At 47.1% G+C, this 17,636-nt stretch overlaps 1 protein-coding gene across 4 annotated transcripts in view; it reads left to right on the forward strand.

Annotated features, from left to right (window-relative positions):
- The window catches only part of SEMA6B (semaphorin 6B), a 189,749-nt gene that overhangs the window by 129,498 nt on the left and 42,615 nt on the right, over positions 1–17,636 (forward strand). For all 4 annotated transcript variants that reach the window (XM_060275375.2, XM_088672968.1, XM_060275376.2 and 1 more), the window contains 2 exons: positions 6,275–6,338; positions 8,466–8,528. In XM_060275375.2, the coding sequence (XP_060131358.1) occupies positions 6,275–6,338; positions 8,466–8,528 (127 nt within the window). The remainder of the gene's footprint in view (positions 1–6,274; positions 6,339–8,465; positions 8,529–17,636) is intronic.

Below are 17,636 nucleotides of genomic sequence, written 5' to 3' on the forward strand. Positions count from 1 at the left end.
TGACTAGGGCTATGCATCAAATTCGGGCGAGGCCGATGTGGAGTCAGGTTCAGACAGCAGCAGATTGCCCAAAGTTGCAAAATCTCAAAAAAAGAGAAGAGCTATTATTAATAAAATTTGTCAAAATCTACACTAACGACATGGGCTGAATACCTGCTGTGTCCAGGAAATTCTGGGTGTATGGCAACCCTAATATGGCCATATTAAAATAAAAGCTGTCACATGGATAGTTTGTTTGTTTGTTTGTTTGCTGTTTGTCCAGGCATCCCCAAACTGCGGCCCTCCAGATGTTTTGGCCTACAACTCCCATGATCCCTAGCTAACAGCACCAGTGGTCAGGGATCATGGGAATTGTAGTCCAAAACATCTGGAGGGCCGAAGTTTGGGAATGCCTGTGTTTGTCAGTTGCTTTACCTTGCCCAGGGAAGCCCAAAGCAGCTTATAACCAAACAAACAAACAATGAAAACAACAACAACCCCACAGTCAAATCAAAGGAGAAGAGAAATATGTATTTAAAACCCTGCCAACTTCTAAAAGGCTGCAGAAAGCTAAAGGCCTGGTTGGTTACGGATAAAGATATGAAATGAAGGTGCCAGGCAAGCCTTCCTGGAAAAAGCATTCATCAAACAGGGAGCCACCACAGAAAAGGCCCCGTTGCCGTGTTGCCACCCTATGGACCAATCATGGAGCTGGCTCACAAGGAAGGGTCTCAGGTGATGCTTGCAGGGTCCAGGTTGGTTTAGATGGGGAGAGGCGGTCCTTGAGGTTCTATGAGGTCCTGGACCGCTCATGGAGCAAGCTCGTTTTCTGCTGCTCCAGAGGGTACGATCCAAACCAATGGATTCAAATGACAAAGCAGGGCTTTCCAATAATGTATTGCTTATAACCAGCCCATCTGGCTGGGTTTCCCCAGGCACTCTGGGTGGCTCCCAACAGAATTACAAAGTGATAAAACATCAAACATTAAAAACTTCCCTAAACAGGGTTGCCTTGAGATGTCTTCTAAAAGTCAGATAGTTGTTTATTCCCATGACATCTGATGGGAGGGCGTTCCATGGGGCTGGCGCCACCACTGAGAAGGCCCTCTGCCTGGTTCCCTGTAACCTTGCTTCTCGCAGGGAGGGAACCGCCAGAAGGCCCTTGGAGCTGGACCTGAGGGTCTGGGCCAGACGATGGGGGTGGAGACGCTCCTTCAGGTATACTGGGCCGAGGCCATTTAGGGCTTTCAAGGTCAGCACCAACACTTTAAATTGTGCTCGGAAACGTACTGGGAGCCAATGTAGGTCTTTCAGGACAGGTGTTATATGGTCTCGGTGGCCACTCCCAGGCACCAGTCTAGTTGCCGCATTCTGGATTAGTTGTAGTTTCTATTGGGTTGGCTGGCTCTTGAATGCTCATCATGTATAGCAGATTTAGCTGCTTTGGGGTGGTATCCGCACCCCCCCCCCCATAAAGTGCTAAATCCCCTCCAGACATGTGGATGGATTTCTCTTCAGTGCACTGCTTTCCCTCCCCCCCACCGCGCCCCAGAGCCTTGCACATCATAAATCCCGTTCTGGGTATATAAGTTTTATCTATTTGCGGTTTTAATGGGACTTTTAAAGTCTGGGCTGAGCAGATGGGGTTGGTGGGGTAATGAAGCGCGACCCTGCCGTTTGTAAACAGAGCGCATGGATGCGCCGCCGAGGCCGGGAGACCCGTCAGTCACAAGTGGTGGGCGATGCGCCTTTCAGGGTGTGCGCGGGAAACCGTGGGCCCCTCGTACGTACTCGGTTCTGGCGTCCAAACTCGCTTCCCCTTCATAGAGACAGCACAGGGCGAATGCTAGGGCGCACCATCCCTGATGGAAACCATGGTCTAGGTAGAAATTCAATTTGGCTCACGTTTAAAGGAGAACCCACCGGATTTGCACTTTCTGAAACAATGCGTGCATTTATCTGAACGTTGCAATGCAGTTCTCCCCTCCAAGTAATATGTTCAAAAATGCACATTCTGGGGTAATGCAGGCATTTTTTGGGGAAAAAAATATGCATGGGCAATCCCCCCATTTTAGGTCCCAAGGCGCCGCACGTTTAAGTGAAGTCATGTATATTTGAAACACCATGGAAAAATCCTGCAAACATCCCCTTGTAACCTTTCCACAAGGGTCGTCATTGATGCCGAAATCCAGCATCGCCTGAGAGTGCGGCTTTCTTCCGATTGAAATGCAGAGTGTTTGAGGACCGGGACATTCGCAGGGAAACAAAATGCTTGTTTACAAAGCTATTGTACTACCAACCTTACTGTGTTCTTGTGAAACATGGACCACTTACAAACGCCATCTCCAACTCCTTGAAAAATTCCATCAACGGTGTCTCCGAAAAATTTTACACAAGACTTGGGAAGACAGGCGAACTGATGCCAGTGTACGGGAAGAAGCAAAGATCACCAGTGTCAAAGCAATGATTCTTCAACATCAACTTCGTTGGACTGGTCATGTTGTGCAGATGCCTGATTATTGTCTTCCAAAGCAACTACCGTACTCTATTCTGAACTTAAAAATGGAAAACATGATGCTGGTGGTCAACAAAAGAGGTTCAAAGACTGTCTCAAGGCAAATCTTTAAAAATGTAGTATAAACACCAACAACTGGGAGACACTTGCCTGCAAGCACTCCAATTGGAGAACAGCCTTTACCAAAGGTGTCATGGGCTTTGAAGACACTCGAACTCAGGACGCAAGGGAGAAATGTGCTAAGAGGAAGGCACGCTTGGCAAACCCTCACCACGATCAACTCCCTCCCAGAAACCAATGTCCCCACTGCGGAAGGACGTGTGGATCCAGAATTGGCCTCCACAGTCACTTACAGACTCACTGTTAAAACCATGTTTATGGAAGACAATCTTACTCGGCTACAAGTGATCACCAAAGAAGAAAAAGATATTTGAAACACCATGGAAAAATCCTGCAAACATCCCCTTGTGTCCCCATACTGCCTCTGCCCTGCCCCTTTTGGGGATGCTGTTGTGACATTTTTGGGATACTTCTGGGTTCGGCGTGAGACACACGCATATCGGACGCAGCTAAAACGGTCGCTGTCCTGTACGCATTAGTGAAAATAATGGACAGTGGGGCATTGTCTTAAAGAGCATCGCTTTGCTAATCATGCGCGCCTTAGGCAAAGCTGCGTCTGAAAATGTCATTATCGGGAGAAATTTGCAGTAATATGCCAGTGAGAATTTTAAAAACTCACAAATAGATGCAGAAATGTGACGGATTCCACTTAAAACTTGAACAATGCAAAACTGAGAGAAACCAAAGTTGGCAGGTCTTTCCACACACACACACACACACACACACTCATATGCCCAGCCTCCCTGGAATCCTCAATGTTAATTTGTTGGCACTGCAGAGCTTTTTGTAAAGTATTGCCTTGTGGAGAAATTAAAATGAGGGATGAGGAATGCCATGAAGTTCACCCAAATGCGCATTTTGCTCTGGCTGATGCTGCCAGCCTAAGTCTAGCACAGCATGCCCGGGGGCACAGGGGGCACTTTGCTAGCACCGCCTCACACCCGGATCCAGTTTTACGAGCGTTCGAACCCAGAACCTGTTACCCAAGCTTGGCTCTGGACATGTGGAATTTCCAAGCAGATACCTTTTCCTAGTTGCTGACGCAATTGTTGGGCCCAGAAAAAGGGTCTTCTTGGGGGGGGGGTGCGGTTATGGGAGGGAGAAACTGGATCTTGGGGTGCCTTTTGACCTGATGATGGGGAGACTTGGCTCTCCTCCAAAAATCTGCAAAGCTGAAGCAGTTTGAAGCAGAGAAGTAGCATGAGGAGGTGCTTAACCCACCCGGTTGCTTTGCTAATGCAGTTGGAGTCACCAGAGTTGGGGCGAGTGAAAAATGGTCCATGTGCATTCCTGGTACAGTGGTACCTAATGTTGCAAACGGGATCCGTTCCGGCGGCCCATTTGCAACATGAAAAGGCCGCATCCTGACACACCGCATCTACACATGCGCGTGATGCAATGCGGTGCTTCTGTGCATGCTCAAAGTACAATTTAGCGCTTTTGCACATGCACGCAGGTTACGGATGCGCCGAACCCAGAAGTAACCCGTTCCAGGGTTTCCGGGTTTGGCGCATCCGTAACCTGAAAAGACGCAACATGTGGTCTCTTCCAACTCTATGATTCTATGATTCTATGAAGCAGACGTATCATGAGGCATGACTGTATTCTCAGATAGAGTTTGGCACCCCCTTCTGTCTGATTGTTGCAAAGACAAGGGATTGCAAAGCATATATAGTGGTACCTCGGGTTACAGATGCTTCAGGTTACAGACGCTTCAGTTTACAGACTCCGCTAACCCAGAAATAGTACCTCGGGTTAAGAACGTTGCTTCAGGATGAGGACAGAAATTGTGCAGTGGCCGTGCGGTGGCAGCAGGAGGCCCCATTAGCTAACGTGGTACCTCAGGTTAAGAACAGTTTCAGGTTAAGAACAATTGGCATCGTTTGTGATTTTGTGCGTTGATTCTTGCGAGCTGTCTCGGGCGGGGGGTGTCTCTCTGGCCCAAAGTCCAAAATATGTAAGTAAACAGGAATTTAACGTAACATGTCCAAACAAAACTGGTTTGGGGGCTTTGCTTGTGTTTTGAGGGTTGGAAAACTGTGCTGCCAAATTTGGAAAAGCTGGGGAATTACGATCCCAAACCAAAGGACTTTCACCCTAAATCAGAAGATGCTATTCTTGTAGAAAATTAATGAAAGGTCAACTGCTGCCCCGGCCCCCTTCTTTCCACTTTTCCCCCATTCCCAGGAAACATATCCTTGAGGATTTTCGTTGAGGCCGCGGGGTGAAACGATAGCGGTTTCCTTTTGCCACAATCGTCTCAGTTAAGTTGGCAGGCTTGGCTGTTTAGAATTCGCCTCCTAAGTGGCCTCTGAAGCTGGCAAGAGGAACGGTGGGTAGTTTATGCTGCGGGAGGCCAGATACATCTTGCGTACGCCGGTCCTTCTTTAAAGTTTTATTCGTCACAATTAAACGGAGCGAAAGCTGCTCCGCTGGGACTAACAAAGAAACGCAGGCGCCGTGGCTTAAAGGCTTCCAGGAGAGGAGAGCAGTTGGAGACCCCACCCTATCCAACTTGGGATCAATGCTGCAATGGAGCACGGAACATTTTGAGTTCGCTGCATAGTTCCTGATCTCCTTGGCTCGGGGGTTGCATAACTCCATACCCTCCAACATCTCTCCAATGAAAATAGGAACGCCCTAAGGAAAAGCGGGACATCCCAGGAGCAAATCAGAAATGGCTTCTGCAAATCAGGGGCTGTCCCTGGAAAACAGGGACCCATCGGAGGGTCTGCGGTCCTTGCAGACTTGTGGTCCTAAGCCGTTTAAGGCTCTATAGGTCAAAGTCTGGTTAAAAGACCCTAAGGGCGCAATGCTCTTTCGTTAAATCAAGAAACGCTTGGGTTATGTCCTGGCAATTCTGGTTTGCATTCCTATTTACAGTATAGCTGACGAATGGTGCAAGCTTGAATTTGGCCCGCCCTGGACTTTTAAAAGATGGGAGAGGAAGCGATGCCTGCTTCTCCCTCCCTGGAATATCTCAGACTTCATTTTTAATAATAATAATAATAATAATAATAATAATAATAATAATAATAATAATTTATTATTTATACCCCGCCCATCTGGCCGGGTTCCCCCAGCCACTCTGGGCGGCTTCCAACAAAACATTAAAATACAGAAATCCATCTAAAAATATAAAAATAAAAATATATTTTTATATGCAACAACCGCGGCTAGGACTTTATTAGCCCAAAAATGGAAGACACAGGAATTACCGACGATTGGAGGGTGGCAGACAAAAAGGATAGACTATGCTGAATTAGCGAGACTTACGAGCGGGATCCGGAACCAGGGGGAAACAAAGTTCCTAAAAGACTGGAGTAAATATGTGGACTATATGGAAAAAAACTGTAGAAGTTTAAAAACTCTTGCAGGGTTGAAGTAAATCCTGCGAATTGAATTTAAGAAGAGGAAATAAAAAACTGCAGGATAAGCTTCGATTAGAAAACCTTATGAGGGGATGGAGGGAAGTCACAGTGAAATACATGTTACTGTGTTATGGTGTTATTTGTTATGTTTAAATGTGTATTAATTGGAAAATTTAATAAAATGTTATTTAAAAAAAAGAAAATAATAATAATACAGAAATCCATCAAACATTAAAAGCTTCCCTAAACAGGGCTGCCTTTTATTTTCCTCCCTTTCTTTTCTTCTCAGGGACAACTTGTACCGCATAAGCCTTGAACCCGAGGCCTCAGCCAGTGAAATGCGCTATCATCAGGTACGTGATAAGTCTCAAAAGTGCAGGCTCTTTGTAGCCCTTGTCCGTGAAATTCATTTGCATGGTTAACTTAGGCCCATTAATTGCAATGGGACTACTCTGAACAGGACTAATGTTGGCTGGATACAGTGCTATTTTTCTGGGGGGTACTCAAAAGTACGCAGTACCAGTGCCATAGATAGATGATAGATAGATAGATAGATAGATAGATAGATAGATAGATAGATGATAGATAGATGATAGATAGATAGATAGATAGATAGATAGATAGATAGATGATAGATACAGTAGATGATAGATAGATAGATAGATAGATAGATAGATAGATAGATAGATAGATAGATAATAGATAGATAGATGATAGATAGGCGCTGTGGTTAAACCACTGAGCCTAGGGCTTGCTGATCAGAAGGTCGGCGGTTCGAATCCCTGTGACGGGGTGAGCTCCCGTTGCTTGGTCCCAGCTCCTGCCAACCTAGCAGTTCGAAAGCACGTCAAAATGCAAGTAGATAAATAGGAACCGCTACAGCGGGAAGGTAAACGGCATTTCCATGTGCTGCTCTGGTTTGCCAGAAGCAGCTTTGTCATGCTGGCCACATGACCTGGAAGCTATACGCCGGCTCCCTTGGCCAATAATGCAAGATGAGCGCGCAACCCCAGAGTCGGTCACGACTGGACCTAATGGTCAGGGGTCCCTTTACCTAGATAGATAGATAGATAGAAGATAGATAGATAGATAGATAGATAGATAGATAGATAGATAGATAGATAGATAGATGATAGATCGACACTTTCTGTAACTACGTCATGGTGAGCACCAACAGCTTTTTTTCCTTTTCTTTTTTTAAGCACTGGATCGAACCCAGTGTTTTGAAACGAAAGACCCTGCTAAGAAGCGCTCCCTTGGAGGTTGAGTGCCTCTCAGATGGATATGGATCTTCACAGGACTGGGCTATTTTAAAATAGGCTTTTATTGATTTTCTCAGTAAAACAGAACGGAGATATAACGGTAGAGAACAACACCCAATAAGAGCAGGTGTCACAGCTCAGCAGCGTAGCAAAGGGGGCATTTTTGAAATGGATACCGAGCCCAGGGAAAAGATGCAACAGGAAATTATGAGGCTAGAACCAGGGAGCCCCCCCCAAAAGGAATTTTTTTAGTGCATATGAAACCCATGTTTGCTCAGAAGTAAGTCCTATTGAATGCAATGGGACTCAAGGGTAAAGGTAAAGGGGCCCCTGACCATCAGGTCCAGTCGTGTCCGACTCTGGGGTTGCGGCGCTCATCTCGCTCTATAGGCCGAGGGAGCCGGCGTTAGTCCGCAGACAGCTTCCGGGTCATGTGGCCAGCATGACAAAGCTGCTTCTGGCGAACCAGAGCAGCGCACGGAAACGCCGTTTACCTTCCCGCCGGAGCGGTCCCTATTTATCTACTTGCACTTTGATGTGTTTTCGAACTGCTAGGTGGGCAGGAGCTGGGACCGAGCAACGGGAGCTCACCCCGTTGCAGGGATTCGAACCGCCGACCTTCTGATCAGCAAGCCCTAGACTGTGGTTTAACCCACAGCGCCACCTGGGTCCCGCAATGGGACTTACTCCTAGGCAAATGGGGTTATGGTTGCAGCCTTTGGGTGGCAATCAACTACATTTTACTGAGAGCAGAACTGTTGAAATGAATGTGCCACAGTCATTTATTTCAGTGGGTCTACTCGATGAGTAAAACCTAGTTGAATACCACTTTAGTTGGTAAATCTTATACAGTCGTATCCTGGATCCCGAACACCTTGTTACTCAAACGTTTGGGCTCCCGAACGTTCGCAAACCGGAAGCAAGTGTTCCGGTTTGCAAACGTTCTATGGAACCCAAACATCCGGCAGGGCTTCCATGGCTTCCGATTGGCTGCAGGGGCTTCCTACAGCCAATTGGAAGCCACACTTTGGTTTCTGAACGTTTTGGAAGTCGAACGGACTTCCGGAACAGATTCCGTTTGACTTCCAAGGTACGACTGTACTGTTTAGAAGTGTGTTTTGGGGGGTGGAGGGGAAGAGGCTATAGCATCCTCCACACAGGTATCATTGTCTCTCTATTTCTTTGACCCATTTTTGTTGTTGCTCGGGCTTTGCATAGAAACTGACATGGAGGTCGAATCAACACGATATCAACATCTGTCGGATGAAAGGAAAGCACGAGGTAAGTCTGTTTTGCGGCATCTTACAATGCAGTCCTCCAGCCAAGTTCATATATAAATGCACATATTAGTGGGGGAAATAACATGCCAAAAATGTGTCGTTTTAGGGGGAAATTGCTTTGGGGAAATGTATACAGTGGTACCTCAGTTCCTGAACGCCTCCGTTTTCGTGCGTTTCGGTTCTCGAACGACAAAAACCCGGAAGTAAATGCTTCCGCTTTCGAACATTTTTCAGAACCCAAACATGCAACGTGGCTTCTGCTGAGTGCAAGAAGGTTTACAACCAATGGGAAGCCTCATCCTGGTTGTCAAACGTTTCGGAAGCTGCACAGGCTTCCGGAATGGATTCGTTCGAGAACCGAGGTAGCCACTGCATTAGGCAAAATTGCACACCAAATGGTGTCTATCAGGAGAAAATTGCCCTAAGATGCCAATGAATTTGCATAGGGACTTAAAAAAATAAATAAAAAGTTTGCAAACAGATGTGGAAATGTGCAGCGCTGAAGGTAAGGTTGGAAAAATAAGAAACTTGAAGCTTATCAGGAAGAGGAGACGCAGGGAACAGCTGGCCAGGAATCTGCACTTACTTGCTGTTGCATGTTTTGCGATGCTTTTAACATCCAGGTCCTGTGCTAACATAACTGAAGCCGTGCTCCGAAGAAAGCTGAACTCTGCAGCCTGAATAAATCACGCACCTCCGGCACGCTTGCCAGTAATGACCTCTTTTGCATAATTGGTTCTGCCACTCACGGTGTGTCTTCGTGTTGCACACTCAAGCGTGTGCAGAGCACCTAGATTTCGGCCCCCACCCTCAATCTCGCATCTAAAGCATTGCTGGGCACAGAGTTTCCCCCCCCTCAACATTCTCATATGTCTGCAAAACTGTGCAGAGTCTCCGATACCCTAGCTCAGCGTTTCTCAACTGCTGTTCCGCGGCACACTAGTGTGCCGCGAGACGCTGGCTGGTGTGCCGCAACGTGCGGCGACAAGAAGGGCGATTTGCATTGTCACGTGCCTGGCGGCCGCCAATAACCAGCACTGACCCGCCGGAAAGCAATATTTGGCAAGTGTTTCTTACAGTCATAATTATAATATAGGGCGGCACAGAGTTAAATTTTTTAACTTTTTTAATGGTGGTGTGCCTCGTGATTTTTTTCACGGAACAAGTGTGCCGTGGCCCATAAAAGGTTGAGAAACACTGCCCTAGCTTTAAGGAACTGCAACTTAACTAGGGCTGCCATATGTCTGGGATTTCCGTCAGAAATTGCATCCGGGCGGAATTTCCAAAAATCAGTAAAAATGTCCAAGGCAACCCGTGTCAGGAGTGTTGGTTTTTTGGCAAATATCCTTAAAAATAGCTGAAAAACCTCACCGTCCTAAGGAAAAGCAAGACATTCCGGGATCAAATCAGAAACTTGGGGTGGCTTCTGTAAATCCAGGACTGTCCCTGGAAAATAAGGACACTTGGAGAGATCCCAGTATGGTCCTTTGCTTTTGAACAGGATGCACTAATTTTTAGAGACTCCTGGCCAATTTCTGGAGGTGTTTGAAGGTCCAGCTCTAGAGTGACATCTCTATAAATGGGTCAGCTTTTCACAGAGATGGGGCAGGGGCGAGTAAGGCCTTCTTAATCGCCGGGATATTTTCAAACTGAGCTTTGCAATAATAGGGGCGAGGAGATTGTGTAAAGCAGAGGTCTTCGACCTTTAGGAGTCCACGGCTCCCTTGACCAACCACAGTGATACCTCGGTTTTTGAACATAAATCCGTTCTGGAAGACCATTCGAGTTCTGAAGCGTTCGAAAACTGAAAACTCAGTACGGAAACCTCAATACGGAAAACTCAATACGGAGCTTGAATTCCGAGGTGTGTTCGAAAATTGAAATGTTTGTCAATGGAGATGTTCAAAAACCAAGGTACCACTGTACATTCTTTCTGCTGCTCCTCTGTGGGGCTCAGGAGCCCAGTTACATCACCCTTTGCCTGCAGAGCTGGCAGCCCCTCTCCCCTTTTCAAACACCCTCCTTTGTGGAGTGTTCGCTCTGCAGTCCTCTGGGCAGCTGCAGCCACCACCCCGGTCTCTGAGCTGACCCTACCCCCAAGAGAGGTGCCTCCTCACGCCACAGGGGCCTGGGAAGAGGATGCCCCCAGCCTTAGCTGATGGAGACTGGCAAAGGGGAATAATAATACTAATAATAATACTACTAATAATAATAATTTATTATTTATACCCCGCCCATCTGGCCGGGTCTCCCCAGCCACTCTGGGCGGCTTCCAACAGAAAAATAAAACACAATAATCTATTAAACATTAAAAGCCTCCCTGAACAGGGCTGCCTTCAGATGTCTTCTAAAAGTCTGGTAGTTGTTTTCCTCTTTGACATCTGTTGGGAGGGCGTTCCGCAGGGCGGGCGCCACCACCGAGAAGGCCCTCTGCCTGGTTCCCTGTAACCTCGCTTCTCGCAGGGAGGGAGCTGCCAGAAGGTCCTTGGAGCTGGACCTCAGGGTCTGGGCCAGACGACGGGGGTGGAGATGCTCCTTCAGGTATACTGGGCCGAGGCCATTTAGGGCTTTCAAGGTCAGCACCAACACTTTGAACTGTGCTCGGAAACGTACTGGGAGCCAATGTAGGTCTTTCAGGACAGGTGTTATATGGTCTCGGTGGCTGCTCCTAGTCACCAGTCTAGCTGCAGCAGACAGTTTTACAGAGCAGGAGTCGGGGTACAGGGAACCTCCCAACATCGGGAAATAGAAAACATCGAAGTTTCACACCTCTGTTGGAAGCTGTAGGTAGTTTATAGGATATCATTCCTTTTTGAGGACTTGATTCTTAGGGTAGGAATCGCAAACCAGCGTGGAAATGAGCAGAACTGAATGTCAAGATTGGGAAAATGTGGAACTGAAATGAGCAGATTCACCCAAAGGATTCCAAGCCTGAGCATTGCTTTGAAGGCCTGGCAATCATCGGATGTCATTGTGACGTTAGGTGATTGACAGGTGGGCAGCCCTGCCTCCTGTCAAATCTGGTCTGCAAAGGGAAGGGGAAAGAAAAGAACTGGCCCGCTGGCTGGATCCACCCCTTCTTCGGTGCATCTCTGAGTTTCTCTCATTCCAGCCTCTCTGTCTCTCCTTTTGTACCTCGCCCGTCTGATTGGGGACCATGTGATCACGGCGACAATGCCATGTTTTCAAGTAGCCTGGTGGCGGTGGCTCCCTGACATCCCCACAGATCCAAAACTCAAAATGGAATTGTACGTTTTGCTCTGTAGTCATTTGATTACGGTCAGTCGCCAGGATCAAGATGAAAAACGCCGGCGACAAAACTTAAAAGCTCAGAACAAAATAAAAGAAGAAGAAGAGGAGGAGGAGTTTGGATTTGATATCCTGCTTTATCACTACCCGAAGGAGTGTCAAAGTGGCTAACATTCTCCTTTCCCTTCCTCCCCCAAAACAAACACTCTGTGAGGTGAGTGAGGCTGAGAGACTTCAGAGAAGTGTGACTAGCCCAAGGTCACCCAGCAGCTGCATGTGGAGGAGCGGGGAAGCGAACCCGGTTCCCCAGATTAGGAGTCTACCGCTCTTAACCACTACACCACACTGGCTCTGTACACTGTGCAGAATACAGTGGTACCTCAGTTTCTCGAACGTAATCCGTTCCGAAAGACCATTCGAGTTCCAAAACGTTTGAAAACCAAGGCACAAAGGGCTGTTGGCAAATTCAACTGAGAAAATTGGAAAACAGGCAGCGGAAGCTGTTTTGACTTCCGGGGCACTTTCAAAAATGGACACATTTTCTTCTGGGTTTTCGGCGTTCGGGTTCCGAAACGTTTGGCAACGGAGACGTTCGAAAACCGAGGTTCTATCTCAAAGACCATTTCCCCTACCGCCAAATTATCACAGGGATTAACTTTGTGTTCCTGTGAAGTGTTCGCTCATGTCCTTTAAATAGGCCACTAAAAGAGTTTGCAACCCAGCCTCTTTGCCCTGACACACACTTACCTCAGCTGCAAGGTGCCTACGTTCGCCCCTCTGCAGCTGCAGGCAAGGAACCTCCCCAGAGTTTCTCTCCGCTGGCCCTGAATCCTTTTGGGATGTCTCCCGGGAAAGTCTGGCTCTTCTCCCTTGCACTCGGCCCAGGGAGGCGTTAATAGAATCTGGAAATTGGATTTCGCACCGATTATGAGATGTGTCTGTTCCGATCAACAGACCAGAAATAATTAATTACAAAACCAATTATACGAGCCTCTTAATAAATCACGTTGGATATAAAATGTTTGCCGGGAGCTGAAGGGAACTGAAGGGAGAGTGTGAAGTCCCAGAGAGGCTCCAATATGGGCCACCCCGAGACTTTCCCTGGGAGAACAGAGAGCGGTGGGGGTCAGAGGGTGAAAAATTAAACAGGGTTTAATTTGCCAAACGTGAAATGCCAGAGGCTGCCCTGCGGTCCTTCTCCAAATCCTAGATATATTTGGCCGGGAGCAGGAGCAGGAGGGAGAGAAATCCCGTTCGGTTTGCATTTCAAGGCGGAAAAAACCCAATGCACACTTTTCCGAAACAAGGTGCAAACCAGCTTTCGAAATTTCTAGTTCTCTGAATTTCGCATCACAGTTCTCCAGCCAAGCAGAGAAATGCACATGCTTTAAAAATGCACATATTCGATCGGCAAAAAAAAAATGAAGAACCCAAACTGATAGCTTCACAACATCCCTAACTAGACTGCCTGTGGAGTTATTCAGTGGAAAGAGCTCTGTGCAGGCTCAGAGACCCCTTTTGCCTCTCTTGCTTTCATCTGATGAAGCCATTTCCCTGCAAGGAACTCAGACGCAGGGCCGTCTTACCCATAGGCGCTAGGGGTGCGGGGCACCCGGGCGCCGGGCTCTCAGGGGTGCCAGGCCAAGAGTCCGGGGCCCGAGAGTTGAGTCCGGGGAAGAGCCTGCCTGTCGGTCGGAGCGCCGTGGGTTTGGGGGTGACCGAGCCAGCGAGATGCTGAGGCAGCCGGCCAGCTCTGCCCTCCTATGCGCTTGAGACTGGGCAACCTGGGGGGGGGAGCGCCGGGTGGATCTTTGCACCCTGGTGCCGCATATGCTTAAGACAGCCCTGCTCAGACGCATCCCAGACCTGTTGGGGCTAGTGTCAGCCGGACTGTGGCTGAAGGTTCGAGAGCAGTTCTTCTGCTCTCCCCAAAGAAGTTCTCCAGGCGCCTTCATTATACACTGTCAGGGTTGTTGTGACTACTCTTGAGTAACGACCTTCCACATGCTTGTCTTTCAGAAGCTTTTATTAGTGCACATTATTTGCAGTGTAACGAACTGCTGGATTCATGTCTACTCGCTCAAGTCAGATTCCTGCACTGCCCCCCTCCGCCTTCTAGACCAACATAAAAGCCTCAGAACTGAGAAGCGCCTCCCTTTCCTCCTCCTCCTCAATTCCGGCGTCGGGGGGAAGGGTCTCTGGTCTGACTGATTCCTGTCCTCTCTTTCCCCCTCCCTCTCTCCCTGCCTATGGAGCAGGGGCTCTTGGATGTTGCTAGAGCCCTGGCACTCCCTTTCCGTTTCCTGACTCCCTCCATTAGACCCTTCGCTCTCATGACTGCTGGGAGACGAGCTGCTTCGGATGAGGGGGGGCTGTTCTCTGTAAGCCCTCCCCCTTACATACACCTTTGGGTGCCAAGCAAACGCATTCCTCTTTAACGAAGCCTTTGGCTGGTCGACATATGATGCCCTTTCAAATGTGCTTTGGAGGAGGGAATTATTGGGTCGTCTTTGTTCTTATTCTGATTATGTACTTTGCGGGGTTTTTTTATTATTGTCGATTTGTGAACCGCCCCGAGATCTACGGGAATAGGGCGGTATACAAATTTAATATTATTTTAAATAAATAAATAACAGCAGCTCCCACATGTTGGTGGCCTCTGACACCAGGCCCCGACAGCCAGCTTTCTCATATTCGGGCCTGGCTAGAGGAATGGCCTGTTTCCCCAGCCTTGCCTCTTTTCCCCCCATTTAAGAAACTCTTCCGTACCCTCCAACATTCCTCTGATGAAAATAGGGACGTCCTATTCCATAACAATAATGATAATAATTTTTATTATTTATAGGCCGCCCATCTGACTGGGTTTCCCCAGCCACTCTGAGCGGCTTCCAACACATATAAAAAGATAATTAAACATTAAACTTTAAAAAAAAAACCTTTCCTATAAAGGGCTGCCTTCAGATGTCTTCTAAAGGTGGTATAGTTACTAATCTCCTTGTCTCTGGGAAGGGGGGGTGCATAACTCCATACCCTCCAAAATTTCTCCGATGATAATAGGGACGTCCTATTAATAATAATAATAATAATAATAATAATAATAATAATAATAATAATACACTGTCCATCTGACGGCGTTGCCCCAGCCACTCTGGGTGGCTTCATTGAATGTTCACAAGTGTGCTGTAGTGCCAGTGTGGTGTAGTGGTTAAGAGCAGTGGACTCGTAATCTGGGGAACCGGGTTCGCTTCCCCTCTCCTCCACATGAGACTGCTGGGTGACCTTGGGCTAGTCACACTTCTCTGAAGTCTCTCAGCCTCACTCACCTCACAGAGTGTTTGTTGTGGGGGAGGAAGGGAAAGGAGAATGTTAGCCGCTTTGAGACTCCTTCGGGTAGTGATAAAGCGGGATATCAAATCCAAACGTCTTCTTCTTCTTCTTCTTCTTCTTCTTCTTCTTCTTCTTCTTCTTCTTCTTCTTCTTCTTCTTCTTCTTCTTCTTCTTCTTCCTCTTCTTCAATCTCATACCCTCCAACATATCTCTGGTGTAAATAGGGATGCCCTATTCAATGATGGTGATGATTTTTTTTATTAATACCCAGCCACTCTGGGTGGCTTCCAACATATATAAAAACAAAATAAAATGCTGAACATTTTTTAAAAAAAACCTTTCCTATACAGGACTGTCTTCAGATGTCTTCTAAAGGTTGTATAGTTACTTATCTCCTTGGCTTGGGAGGTTACATAACTCCAGAGCCTCCAACATTTCTCTGATGAAAATAGGGATGTCCTATTCCACCCCCTCCAACATTTCTCTGATAAAAATAGGGACATCTTATTCCACCCCCTCCAACATTTCTCTGATAAAAATAGGGACGTCCTATTCCATCCCCTCCAACATTTCTCCGATGAAAATAGGGACGTCCTATTCCACCCCCTTCAACATTTCTCTGATAAAAATAGGGACGTCCTATTCCATCCCCTCCAACATTTCTCCAGTGAAAATAGGGACGTCCTATTCCACCCCCTCCAACTTTTCTTTGATAAAAATAGGGACATCCTATTCCACCCCCTCCAACATTTCTCTGATAAAAATAGGGACGTCCTATTCCATCCCCTCCAACATTTCTCCAGTGAAAATAGGGACGTCCTATTCCACCCCCTCCAACATTTCCCTGATGAAAATAGTGATGTCCTATTCCACCCCCTCCAACATTTCCCTGATGAAAATGGGGACGTCCTAAGGAAAAGCGGGACATTCCGAGATCAAATCAGAAACTGGCTTCTGTAAATCCAGGACTGTCCCTGGAAAATAGGGACACTTGGAGGGTCTTCATTTCTGGGGATTAAAACACACACACACACCCAAAAAAATTGTCTGCTTTCCACCCTGGCAGGGATTATGGCTTCGAAAGATGAAGAAGACATGCTAGCAGGAAATGGGAAAGTGAGCGGAGTTTGCGGGGGGGGGCTCTCCCAACCCCGTTCCTCTCTCTCTTTCTCTCTCTGGCCTGCTCGGAAACCATGGAAACAGAGAGGAGAAAAAAGGTGCTTGGATGGGAGAGCAAAGAGAGAGGATGAGAACTTACAATAGAAACACAAAGGTCTGTGCTAGAGCAGGCGAGGGGGGAAGAGAGGTAGCGCGCTTGGAGCCAAATAGCTAGCCGTGGAGATGGGAGAGGGGAGCAGGGTGTCTTTTTTTCATTTGTTACCAGCAGTATTATTACTACTGGTACCCGCATGAGATGTAAAGAGTGAGGTGCAAATGTCAAGATATTGTCAACAGCAAGTTAAAAAAAAAGCGCGATCCGAAACCAGGGATAAGATGAGAGACTCCATTTTGCTCATGCTTAAAGGCGAAATGATACGCAAATGGAAACGATTCTGCTTCGCGATCTACGCCCCTCCAAATTTGGAGACCCGGTTCCCTGACGGAACAATGCGCACAAAGAGGCGTCGGTCCAGGGAAAGTGCACTTTATTTATTTATATTTTTTTCCAAATAACTTTTTATTATTTACTCAAATTCATTAACATCTGTCAGGGGTTCTTGCGACTACTCTAGAGTAACGACGCTCCGCATGCTTGTCTTTAAACAGTCTTTATTAGTGCAGTCTATTTACAGTGAGACAGGTGCGTAAAAACATGTCTGCTCATTCCGATGCAGAATCCGGCACTGCCCCCCCCCCACGTGATCTTCTCCAACATAGGAGTCTCGGGACAGTGAATCTCCTCCCTTTCTTTCTCCTGCGTAATTCCGGAACCGGAGGAAAGGGTCTACGCTCCATGCTTTCCTTTTCCCCATTCTCTCCCTCTCTTTCCTCCATCCTGTGTAGCCAGGGCTCTCCCATGCTGCTGGAGCCCTGGCCCTCTCTCTCCACTTCCTGACTGGCCTCCTCAGAGCCCTCGCTTCCATCACTGCTTGGGGAGGAGCTACTTCTGATGCAAGGGGGAGGTTCTCTGTACTTTCTTCCCCTTACAACATCAAACAAATTATCATCCACATATATACAGCAAATAGCTTCGCCAAGCGTTGACTCCCCCCAAGCAGGTAATCTATTTCAATTTACCTGCGCATTTTACAACTTTTCAATACCAAATCAATATTGTAGGATCTCTTTCAATCCCGCCAGTGTCTTTAAATTCTTATAATTGTCCTTTACATAATCCACAAATTTACTCCACTCTTTTTTGAATTTCGTATCATCCTGATCTCGGATTCTGCATGTCAGTTTAGCCATTTTTTTGGAAAGCAGTGTTAAATTATTATCTAAAATGTATAATCTGTTGTTAGATTTGTATACTATGGATGAGGAAGTAGAAGATAAAATGGGCAATATATTTTGGGCATGATATTGAGCTTGA

Source organism: Zootoca vivipara, chromosome 6 (assembly GCF_965207765.1).
Source record: "Zootoca vivipara chromosome 6, rZooViv2.hap1.1, whole genome shotgun sequence".
Classification (NCBI taxonomy): Eukaryota; Metazoa; Chordata; class Lepidosauria; order Squamata; family Lacertidae; genus Zootoca; species Zootoca vivipara.